The following is a 12,370-nucleotide window of genomic DNA, read 5'->3' as shown; positions in this document are numbered from 1 at the left end:
AATGTTTTTCCACATTGTCTCATCTCACCTGTGACACCTGGAGTCATTATAAAATAAAATATCGTTTTTCTTCTTTCTTTTACTTGTTTCATTCTCTGACTACGTAAAGGCACCACTTTGAAGAGTGTAGTCAAACAAATCAACCCCAGTACTTGCTTTTTTTTTTTTGTTTAAGTTCGGTACTTATTCTAAAGCTCTCTTTTGCCATAGTGCCAAGTTATGGGGATGTAAACAAACCAGTACTAGTTGTCGAGCAATGGTGTGGGAACTCTCTCACATACACGCACGCACATGTATGAGAGGCTTCCATACTTTTGTCCACCTACTAAATGCATTTATAAGGCATTAGTCAACCCAAAGCTGTCACATATGGTGCCACTCCATGGGGCTGAACCCTAAACCACATGGTTGCAAAATGAGTGTTTTAACCACATAGCTAGGACTGAGATGATTTAAGGAAATAAAACTGTACTAATTATTTGTAGCAAGCTACTTACATTTTGTATCAAAATAAAGAGATTGATTTGTACAGGGTGGTCCAAAAGTTTTGTTACAACCTGTAAATATTGTTTTAATTTTCTATTATCAAGGACATGGTTTCACAAGAGTGATACCAGAATACTTATTTGAAGGACGCTGTTTTGGCATCCTTTGCAACAATCATCAAAGCACAGCTTCATAAAATATCACACAGGACATGGCACCAAATTATTTTGTGCCACAGAAATGATGGTGTTCATACAGACCTTCTTGATGTGCGACAGTGTCAGCATCAATCATCATCATCATCGTTTAACATCCCTGGTCTATGCTAGCATGAGTTGGACGATTTGACTGAGGGCTGGCAAACCATATGGCTGCACCAGTTTCCAATGAAAGTGAATACACTGAAACCAATACATGCGTTTGATATTATTATATTGTTCCTCTATTATTCTTATTACTTTTCAGTAGGGGGTGACAAGACTTTCGGATCACCCTGTATTTGCTTAGAATTTGAATAATTTAATAGTAAAACTTATATGCTTTGTGTTTTCCAGGTCATCAGGAAAAAATATATTTTGTACGTTTCCACCCACTTGCCAAAGATATCCTTGCGTCAGCTTCTTATGACATGACTGTGAAAATCTGGGATTTGACAACTCAGGAAGCAGTTATAGAGCTTAAGGGACATACTAGCCAGGTGAGAATATGTAGAAAATCATACTTAATTTTTTATTTTCTGAATATTTTTCAGGAATTGTCAAGAATTTGGTTTGATATTCCAAAATAAATTCAATGTTTATTGATTTTTATAACTAGACTTTTGAAATTTTGAATTATGACTTCTATTTGCTTGTTATACTTGGCTGCTATTTCTAGTAAGTTTGAGTGATCATGTAGAGATTCTCTTGTTGGCTGACATTGATGTAAGTGGGCTGGAGATGTAATATGTAAGTTTGGTTATGTTGCTGGAAGAACATTTTGGAGTGGAATAGATTTTCGGAATGGACAATGGTTCCCACATGGCTAATTTGGTATTTGGTCTTCAGTTTTAGTGTCAGTTCCAGCTTCTCTACAATATATGTTTGTGTACTATTCTTTAGTTTGTTTAGAATGAGAGGGAGTTAGGTCATGATCTAGATGCAAGAATGCCCAAAATGGCATTGCATCTTTCTATCTTCTTTGTTTAGTTTTTGGTTTCTATGTTTAGAAAATTGTTTGATAAAAATGGTAATGTTTTGTCGATGTGTAGCTGTGTTGTGTGAAACCTTTAGAGTTAGGTTTTTTTATGCTGATAAATTAACATTTTTCTTTTGTGGTATCTGGATTACTTTGAATTACAGTACATATAGGTCAGGCATGGTTGTGTGGTTACAAAGCTTACTTCTTAACCAGATAGTTTCCTGTTCAGTCTCAATGTACGACACCTTGAGCAAGTGTCTTCTGTTATAGCCCTGAGCCAGCTAAAACCTTCTGAATAGATTTATTAGATGGAAACTGTAGAAGCTTGCTCTATATGTGTGTGTATGTGTGTGTGTGCAAGCCTGGAGAAGTGGACCTTAAAATATGATGATGATAATTGTCATTTGTAGCTCAGTCTTTCTTGGGTTTAAGCCTTTATGTTTACAATCAGTGACTATAACAAAATAATATTCATCAGTCTTCTTTGTAATCTTAATCTTGTTACATGAGTTGTATGTAGGTGAGATAGCTTGCATAAAAGTCTGTAGGTGCTCATCATTCTGACATATTTTTCACTGAAATTTTTCCAGAATTGGCAACGTGGCTGTGTGTAACGACTCACACAGCCTTAGGTCTCAGGTTCAGTCTCACTGTATGGCACCTTGGGCGAGTGTCTTCTGCTATAGCCAGGGTTGACCATACCCTTGTCAGTGGATCTGGTAGATAGAAACTGAAAGAATCTCATTGTGTATATATCTGTGTGTGTGTTTGCAAGTACCATTGTCCTGACATTATGTTGTAAACAATTAGCACGATCATAAAAGTGATGTTGTTTGTTTCCTATTTTCCATGGATATAAGGAATATTATCTGACTTAGAAACAAGGGCAGGCATTTGGCTGTTGAAAGTTTCTCTCAACAAATTTTTTCTGATCCATCAAAGCATGGAAAAGTGGTTGTTAAATCATGATGATGATAGTGGTTCTTTTGTTGTAAACTTTTTTGTTTTCTTTGCAGATTTTCACTTTAGATTGGAGTCCATGTGGCAAGAAATGTGCTACAGTATGTAAAGATGGCAAAATACGTGTCTATGAACCTCGTGTATCTACAGAACCTATTAAGGTAATTAATTACAGAGCTGATCCTAATGATAATCGTATTGTAAGTTGGAGTGATAAGATACCAAAACTTCTGGCTTGGGGACAACATGTAATGAACTAACATGTCACAAAAATACATGCCTGTGTATTTTTGTGATTTTTAAAGTGGTGAGACGATTTAGCGTCTATCTTCAACATATAGGCTTAAAAAAATTTTGTTCTATGCTCTTAATTATAATCATATACGTGATTTCACCTTAATTGGTCTATTTTTATATGCTGGTCATTGATAGAATTTAAAAGGAAAAGTTTTATCCTTTATATATATATATCTGTTTATTCAATCCAAGGATATGAATCAAATCAAATTGTAGGATATATATTCATTTTAATTATTTGTTATATTATTTTATATTATATTATATTGTATGATACCTATTAATAGCATAATTGTATTATAATGTTACTGAATTTATAATATGTCAATTGTATTTCTGTATTTCCTTTAATATTTATATATATATTTATTCATACATTAAAGTTTCCTTTATGTAATTTTCTAATTCTGCAGGAAGGTACTGGTCCTTCCGGAAGCCGAGGAGCCAGAGTTGTATGGACTCTAAATGGCAAATTCCTTGTTGCTACTGGTTTTGACAAGTAAGTAGTAATTGTTTAAAATTTTACTTTTATCAGATCAAATGATTTATAATTAAAATTACGTTTCCCTTCAATTTCATTTGGAGTTTAATCAAATCATGCTTTTATGTTATATAAGGAAAGTTTTAGATTTTGGGTAAGATGATGGTGCTCGTTAATGGTTTCTTTAAATATTGGAGATGATAACTTTATATAAGGAGAGGTAGAGCTCATGACATTTGCATCGCTCCAGACTGACCAGATTGACACAGCCATTACTTAGAGAAAGGGAAACTGGGGGATCTCGTCTGAAGGCTTGCAATAATAGCGTGGATGGTCAGCAAAAGTGGGTATGATCACTTTTTATTTGGAATTATTCCACTGCTCATCTTTTTTAATGAAGTTGCTAAGTGTAGAAAGGTGAAGAAAAAGAATAATTGCTTGGAATGTAGATTACTTTTAGGCACTCAATGCCTAAAATTTTGGGATTAATAAATGAAACACCAATCAAGTACTCTAGCTGATGGTATTGACTGACTTTAAACTGTCCAAAATTATTGGCTTTGTGCCTAAGTCAGAAACAATGATTATTGACCTGTCCATACTCAGTAAGATCCACCCACCACAACAGAATTGATACTGGTGCTGGTGTCATAAAAAAGCACTTGTGCTAAAAGCATTGGTGTTGGTGTCACATAAAAAGCACCCAGTTACACTCTGTAAAATGGTTGGCATCAGGAAGGACATCCAGCCATAAAAGAACCATGGAGCCTGGTGCAGCCCCTGGCCATAACAGCTCTGACCAGACTGTCCAACTCATGCCAGTACAGAAAATAGACGTTAAATGATGAGGATGAAGATGATGATTATTAAAAGTAAAATCCTTTTCCGTACTTACCGTTATATCTTATTTAAATCTTAAATCTAATTTCTTTTTTCTTTATTGCCCACAAGGGGCAAACAAGGACAGACAAAGGGATTAAGTCGATTACATCGACACCAGTGCGTAACTGGTACTTAATTTATCGACCCCGAAAGGATGAAAGGCAAAGTCGACCTCGGCGGAATTTGAACTCAGAATGCAATGGCAGACGAAATACCGCTAAACATTTCACCCAGCATGCTAACGTTTCTGCCGGCTTGCCGCCTTAAATCTAAATTTCTTAGATCTAATTTCTTTTAAGTTTTTTGTATAAGATAATCAGTATTTTTCAAGCAATGTGTTGTATTGAAGTTTATGAAGAATATAAAATATATTCAGTTGCTTAGTCTTCTTTTCCATTTGAATGGTATATTCAGCAATATATGGGAATGCCTAAATTTACATCTCCAGCCAACCTATAGAAAAAGTGCTCAAAAATGAAATTAGATGAAATCAAATTAAATTATAGGTATGTTGTTCTTTGTTACAAACTTTTTTCTGATGTTGAATTTTCCTTTTTTTTCTTTCTATTTTCCTTTAGAATGAGCCAGCGCAAGTTATTTTTATATGATGCACAGGAATTAGGAGCACCACTAGACTTAGTTGAATTAGATTCTTCTCCAGCAATATTGGTTCCTCATTATGATGAAGACAGCTCTACATTATTTGTTACTGGACGGGTAAATTGCAATTTATTTCTTAATTCTCCATATATGCATTTCAGATTTTCTATTTCTTTACACCAAATGTTAATTTTGTGTAAGATTTTACTGAACAAAGTCGCTAGTTAGAGAATCTCTATAAGAGATGAAAGTAGTTACTATACTGAGAAGTAATGTTTACCGCCACATCAATATGGCTGTTCCATAAGAATCGATGTTACTACTGTTTTTAACCCTAGGCGGACCCTCCTCCAGTTGGTTATTGAATCCTTCTTGGGTATTTCTGAATTTGTATCTTATATGATTTCTAAATTGTATCATCGTCGTTTAACGTCCACTTTCCATGCTAGCATGGGTTGGACGATTTGACTGAGGACTGGTGGACCAGGAGGCGACACCAGGCTCCAATCTGATTTGGTAGAGTTTCTACAGCTGGATGCCCTTCCTAATGCCAACCACTCCGAGAGTGTAGTGGGTGCTTGGCGTTAGGAAGGGCATCTAGCTGTAGAAACTCTGCCAAATCAGATTGTTTTCTAATATAATAATTTATTCTGTTTATTAATAATTTATTCTGCTTTCAGGGAGATGGAACTATATTTACATTCGAAGTAACACACGAAGCTCCTCACTTAAATCCACTGAGCCCCTGTCGGTTCAGTAATCTGCACCAAGCCATATCTTTCTTGCCAAAGATTGCATGTGATGTTAGTCAAGTGGAATTTGCTCATGCATGGAGGTTGTTATTGACACATATAGAACCCGTCTCCTTTAAAGTTCCCCGAGTCAAGGTATGTTGTTGTTGTTGTTGTTTATTTCCAGCTCAACCCTCATTGAGCAAACCTATGAACAAAGGCATTCAAGCCATGATCATTAATTCTTTGTGTAAGGTGTTGGTTTGTTTACGTCCCTGTAAATTAGCAGTTTGGCAAATGAAAACCGATAGAATAAGTACCAGACTTAAAAATAAGTTCAGGTGTTGATTTGTTTGACCAAAGCCCTTTAAGATGGTGTTCCAGAATGGCCACAGTCCAGAGACTTAAACAAGTAAATGGTAGCATAGAAGATATATTCTGAGGGTGTGCATAAATAAATGAACGCTTCTAAAAGCAAACTTCGTTTGTTTGTTTACGTTTATCATAATTTGAATTTAACATATGATAGCGTCTCATAAAGCGAGATTTCTATACATCTTAAATTTGCAGAAAAACTTGTGGTGGGTAGTTTACCTTAATCGGTCGAAGAGCACCGCGACGTGTAATCACGGAGGTGTGAATTTGAGTCTCATAGCTGGCCGCCAATGCTTTTTTACTTCAAAATAGGGGTAGCTTATCCTGTTCAGGCTATATTATTAGTATTATCCTGCATTTGAGAATTTAAAACCAATTCTTTAACTTTCTAAGACACCTCAACGCTTCTAAAAGCAATCTTCGTTTGTTTGTTTACGTTTATCATAATTTGAATTTATTATCCATTTTATTTTTTAAATCTTGTAAAATTAGAAAATGTATGAATCTATATGAGTTATTCTGATTTATATGAAATAAACTCTAAATTAGATTTTCTTAAGTGATTCTATATATTTGATTGCTAGGTCTTTAGTTGGTGTTCAGTCAGTATTATTATTATTATTAAAGGTTGTGAGTTGGTGGAATCGTTAGCAACCTGAGCAAAATGCTTAGCAGCATTTCGTCTGTCTTTATGTTCTGAGTTCATATTCTGTTAAGGTTGGCTTTGCCTTTCATCCTTTTGGGGTCGATAAAATAAGCACTAATTGAGCACTCCTAGGTCAATGTAATCAATTTAACCCCTCCCCCAAATATGAAGGCCATGTGCCAAAATTTGAAACCATTTTAACATGCTTGGCAAAATGCTTAGCGGCATTTCGTCTGTCTGCATGATCTGAGGTCAAATTCCGCGGAGGTCGACTTTGCCTTTCATCCTTTCGGAGTCAATAAATTAAGCACCAGGGAAACACTGGGGTTGATGTAATCGACTAATCCCCTCCCCCAAAATTTCAGGCCTTGTGTCTTTAGTGGAAAGGATTATTATTATTATTATTATTGAAGTCTTAGCCTTTGTCTGAAAAATGTCACTGTAATAAGTCAAATGTTTAAAATGCTCCTTTTTCTCTTCATTGTTTCCAGAGTAACTTCTTTCAAGACGATCTGTTTCCTGACACCAAAGTGTTGTGGGAACCAGCTTTAAGTGGCTCTGATTGGCTGAGTGGCGTAGATGCTGAAGCTTCTAGAATTAGTCTTAAGCCAGGCAACATGGAATCACGTATGTTCTAAAGTTTATTTAATATATTTAAATCTAAGGCGGTGAGCTGGTAGAAACAGCACGCTGTGCGAAATGCTTAGCGGTATTTCATCTGTCTATGTTCTAAGTTCAAACTCCGCCAAGGTCGACTTTGCCTTTCATCCTTTTGGGGTTGATAAATTAAGTACCAGTTGTGTACTGGGGGTTGATCTAATCGACTGGCCTCCTCCCACCAAATTTTGGGCCTTGTGCCTTCAGTAGAAAAGAATATATTTAAATCTATTTAATTAAATTTTGACATTAGCGCTCCAATGGCATGGGTGACAGTCATCGAATTTGCGAATTTGATTTGATTTCCATTTCACTTGCCTCAGCAAGTTTTCGCAAACAGAGTTTAGTGTCCATGAAGGAAAGGTACGCATAAGTGGGCTGGCTACACCCCTGGCAGAGGCCACGTGTTATGGTCTCACTTGGCTTGCCAGGTCTTCTCACGCACAGCATATTTCCAAAGGCCTCGGTGAGGCCTAATGTTCGAAGATCGTGCTTCACCACCTCATTCCAGGTCTTCCTGGGTCTACCTCTTCCACAGGTTCCCTCAACTGCTAGGGTGTGGCACTTTTTCACACAAGTTGTTTTGTTTATATTGTTTGCTTAGCAATTTTACCTATAGCATGGAGAAAAGAAACCAAAACAAAATATTACAATTAAATTGTATCATTTCTTAAGATATACACAGTCATTAGTTAAATCTATATCGTAACAACTGTTTCTATTTTGTTTCTAGTGAGTAAAGCCCCAACTCCTTCAGCTAAACAAAAAAAGTATGACAGTACAGATCCTGAAATTTACAAGACTGATGAAATGAAGAAAAAGGAGGTATGTATATATACATACATATAAAAGTTTCTCCCTCTCTCTCTCTCTCTCTCTCTCTCTCTCTCTCTCTTTCTCTCTCTCTCTCTCTCTTTCTCTATCTCTCTCTCTTTCTCTCTCTCTCTCTCTCTCTCTCAAACGAATGGTTTATACCTAGTAGCTTAATGGTTAAGCACAATCACTTTCAGAGCGATTGTTATGTATATGGCAAATTCTCGTATATTCCATCTTTCAGTTGCCATATATATACTTTATTTAAAAGCAGCAGAAATATAACAAAAAAAAACCGTTACTCTGAGTTTCACGTTCCCGTTCAACTGTCCGATGAACGGGAACGTGAAACTCAGAGTAACGGTTTTTTTGTTATATTTCTGCTGCTTTTAAATAAAGCATATTACTCTACCTCTGGTATTTGAGTACTCTTTTTTCCACCTTGTTGCACATTTCATGTGCTTACTCCGGTATATATATATATATATATATATATATATATATATATTTTGATTGGTCAGTTGTTCATAAATCTGAAAAAAAGTGTACACTAAAACATTGTTTTGAGTAGATTAGTAAAGAGTTTACATACTTTTAGCCAGCAGGTCTGATTAGTTGCCTATATTGCTAAGAGCAATAACATATGTGAAACCAATGGTATCATTTTGGGTGGCCATAACCAATGGCTATATATATAAACTTATACATACCATGAAAAGATGATGATGTATTTAATGATTTGCATATTTGTTCTTAATGTGTTCTGGCAGATTCAAACACAAAATATGAGTCATAGCTATGTATATCACTGGAGAACAACTTCTTTTTATAAAGATAGTGTGTTCATGGCACACGTGGTTTATTGGTGCAAGGGATTCTGGGACACCAGTATTTTGACATGTCTCGTGAGCAAGAAGTATATTTTGTGTTTAAATCTTTTGGAATGCATTAAGAATAAATGTGTTGATTGTCATTTCACATCTTATTGTACACAGTGCGAGTAACAATTTCTTTTAATCAATGTGTATAATATTTATGTATATTGGAGTTGTACTTGTTGGTAAGTAACTCGGTCTGAGATCATGTGTTGAAAGTAAAACAATTACTACAATGTAGAAGTGTAATTTTACTTGTTTAAAAGCACAAAACTGTTGCGGTCAATTTTGTTTATTTTTTTAAATTGTTTTATTTATTATGAAATGTCAGAAATTTGTTGTCCTTCTGTGACCTGATCACTGACATAATTCTGTTGTGTTTCCTAGAACTGTGTGAGCGATCAGATCACTGAAGTGTGACAAAACTATTTTTAAGAAATAAAAGTAAATGTTACAGGTTTTGTATATTTTATAGTGGTTTAACTGCCTCTTCCACAATGTAACTGTTTTATATAATATATATATATGTGTGTGTGTGTGTGTGTGTGTGTAAATGATGTTTTAAGGGTGATGTCATCTGCATAAAACTGGGCATGGTTGGTGGTGATAGCTAATAAGTTGTCGACATACAGGTGGAAGTGAGGGATGGAGATCATTGAACTTTAGGGCATATCAGGTTTAACTGAATGTGGCTCAGAGAAAGTTCCATCATGCTTTGGATCTGTAGACAAGAGAATAAGAGCCCACAAGTTAGCCATTTAGCTAGATTTGCATATTAGACATGGTCAAGGTCAAGACTTTATAATAAAGTAGACTGTCATTGGATGGTCATTGGTCATGGTAACGGTCTGCCTAAACAGGAATCACTTTATATATAAAAATTCACCCTTACGTTAATCCCATAATTTGATTATGGTTGTAATGGTTGGAAATTATATAAAGAAATTTGGTAAAAAGTGGGAAATAGGAATGATGAGTATGTCTATTTGTAGCATTTACTGACTACACAACTGTTGATATATATACATACATGCATATATGTATCTTAAAGCTTTACAAATTTTATTATTTGTTATGTAAATATTTTGATTTCAAGAAAAATAATTCCGGTTTTCTTTTTGTTTCTAGACTGAACTTGAGGGTAAACTTAAATACACTTCCAAAATTTAATCTTTTGCCTTCTAATATTCTCTCACTCCTTTCATAAATTTCCTTGCACAATGGCATAGCTTGAGTGTATGCTGCTTGGGGCAGCCCTTGAGTTTGTCCCCTGCCCCTTTGATCCCCAACTTTATACAGCATGCCCAAAAGTGCTGCCCATATAAAAAAGTTACCCGGGTCAGACAGCCTCTCCCCCACAGCACCACTGTCCTTGCATGTACATCAGTCTTTAGTTGTATGCAGTTGAGAAAAGTTGAATTGTTTTATGAGATCTATTCCTCTTTGCACATTATCTTTAAACTTGTAACCTGTTGAAGAAGTATTAATACCTTTGCCAATTGTTTACTGAATTTTTTTCCCTGTGTACAATCAAGAAATACTTTCTTAAGCCTTTACATTAATGCCATTCACTGACTCCTTTCAAATTCAGATTTACTAAATATGTTTTTCTCTACTTTGGGGATCCCAGTAATAGTTGAGTATGCTATTAGTACTGGATTAAATGTTTTGAATCTTTACATTCCATTTCAAAATGCTGTTCTGTTGGAATTAGCATTGCCTTTAATATTCTGACATTGATAAAATAACTTGTAGGCATGTATTGGAGATAATTTGACAAAGTATATTCATCTACAAATTTGTAGCTTTGTGCTATGCAAGAAATCATTATAATTTTCCCTTAAATTTTTACATTCTGATCTGAATTTTATGTTCTATTACCCTTTTTACATTGGATAAGTTGGAATAAATTTTCCTCTTCATAAAATCAAAGTTAAATATGGCTAAGAAAGTCAAGGTGTCATTTATAGAGAGCTGAGAAGCTGTTTAATTAGTCTAATGAAGATTTTGGTTTAATATGATTAAAAAGTAAAGACATCCATTTAAATATTACTGACATGGGACAGTGACATGATGAATGACAATGTTGACATCTTATGAGTCATAATAATAGCTCTGCGAGTTGAAATGTAGCCTAGGGGTATAATATATATCTGTAAAAATACGTTTCTTGGTAATGATTAGAAAATATACCAATTGAGAGTTGTGTAAAATGTACAAAAATAAAAGAGAAATGAGGACAAAGACCTGTTTCATAGTCCAATTCACTATCAGAACCTCCACACTTTCCTGTCACTACATGATTTCTCATTCTCCATGCAGCACATCAGCTTGCAGAAATTTGAATATGTTGAATGATTACACTCTCTGAGTGGCTACACTCTCTGAGTGGTTGGCGTTAGGAAGGGCATCCAGCTGTAGAAACTCTGCCAAATTTAGATTGGAGCCTGGTGTTACCATCCGGTTTCACCAGTCCTCAGTCAAGTCGTCCAACCCATGCTAGCATGGAAGGCAGACGTTAAACGATGATGATGATGATGATGATGATTACATTGTCCCATATATAATGTGACTGTTGTTTCCAAAATATTGTTTAGGATAACCTTTGCGTAATTTAAAGAAACCCCATAATGAAACTTTATACTCATTGGAAAAAAACCTGCATATAATCTGCAATAATTATGCATACTCCATAATTAAAAAAGAAAATTAACATGCTATGATAGCAACTGACAAAGCTTTTCTGTTTGTAGAATGGTGTCACCCCAGCATTGCCACAGCTAGCTGGCTGTAACTAATCAAAGAGTAAATTAGATGAAATATATCTGATCACCCCTGCGTGGCCACAGCTAGCTGGCTGGAACCAGTAAGAGAGTAAAAGATTGCTGAATTCCATCTGGTGTTTTTAAGTATTTTTATTGAGAAGCTTTTAGTCATCCTATGGAAGATACTTCTATAGTCACCTTTAGGAGAAGCATAATTTTAAATTTAGTTATCTTCATTCTTTTACTAGTATCAGTCAGTGGGCTGTGCACATGCTGGGGCACTGTCATTTTTTGTTTGTTATTTCTTCATTTTTGAACATTTCTCTGTGAGTACTGTTACAATTTACTTTAAGTCAGTGTAATATTATCATAAAATAAAACGAAGTGGATGAATAGGCACAGGAGTGGCTGTGTGGTAAGTAGCTTGCTTATCAACCACATGGTTCCAGGTTCAGTCCCACTGCATGGCATCTTGGGCATGTGTCTTCTACTATAGCCTCGGGTTGACCAAAGCCTTGTGAATGGATTTGGTAGACGGAAACTGAAAGAAGCCCGTCGTATATATGTATATATATGTGTGTGTGTGTCTGTGTCTGTGTTTGTCCCCCTAGCGTTGATTGACA

General features: G+C 35.4%; 1 protein-coding gene across 4 annotated transcripts in view; it reads left to right on the top strand.

The window, feature by feature from the left end:
- The window catches only part of LOC106879083 (coronin-7), a 133,092-nt gene that overhangs the window by 117,346 nt on the left and 3,376 nt on the right, over positions 1–12,370 (top strand). For all 4 annotated transcript variants that reach the window (XM_089355769.1, XM_089355768.1, XM_052969835.2 and 1 more), the window contains exons 19-25: positions 1,041–1,183; positions 2,682–2,786; positions 3,336–3,421; positions 4,864–5,002; positions 5,566–5,772; positions 7,129–7,264; positions 8,028–8,119. In XM_089355769.1, the coding sequence (XP_089211895.1) occupies positions 1,041–1,183; positions 2,682–2,786; positions 3,336–3,421; positions 4,864–5,002; positions 5,566–5,772; positions 7,129–7,264; positions 8,028–8,119 (908 nt within the window). The remainder of the gene's footprint in view (positions 1–1,040; positions 1,184–2,681; positions 2,787–3,335; positions 3,422–4,863; positions 5,003–5,565; positions 5,773–7,128; positions 7,265–8,027; positions 8,120–12,370) is intronic.

Source organism: Octopus bimaculoides, chromosome 7, assembly GCF_046866305.1.
Source record: "Octopus bimaculoides isolate indiv1 chromosome 7, ASM4686630v1, whole genome shotgun sequence".
Classification (NCBI taxonomy): Eukaryota; Metazoa; Mollusca; class Cephalopoda; order Octopoda; family Octopodidae; genus Octopus; species Octopus bimaculoides.
The sequence above is the reverse complement of the archived record's forward strand: the minus strand, read 5'-3'. Positions and strand labels throughout refer to the sequence as shown.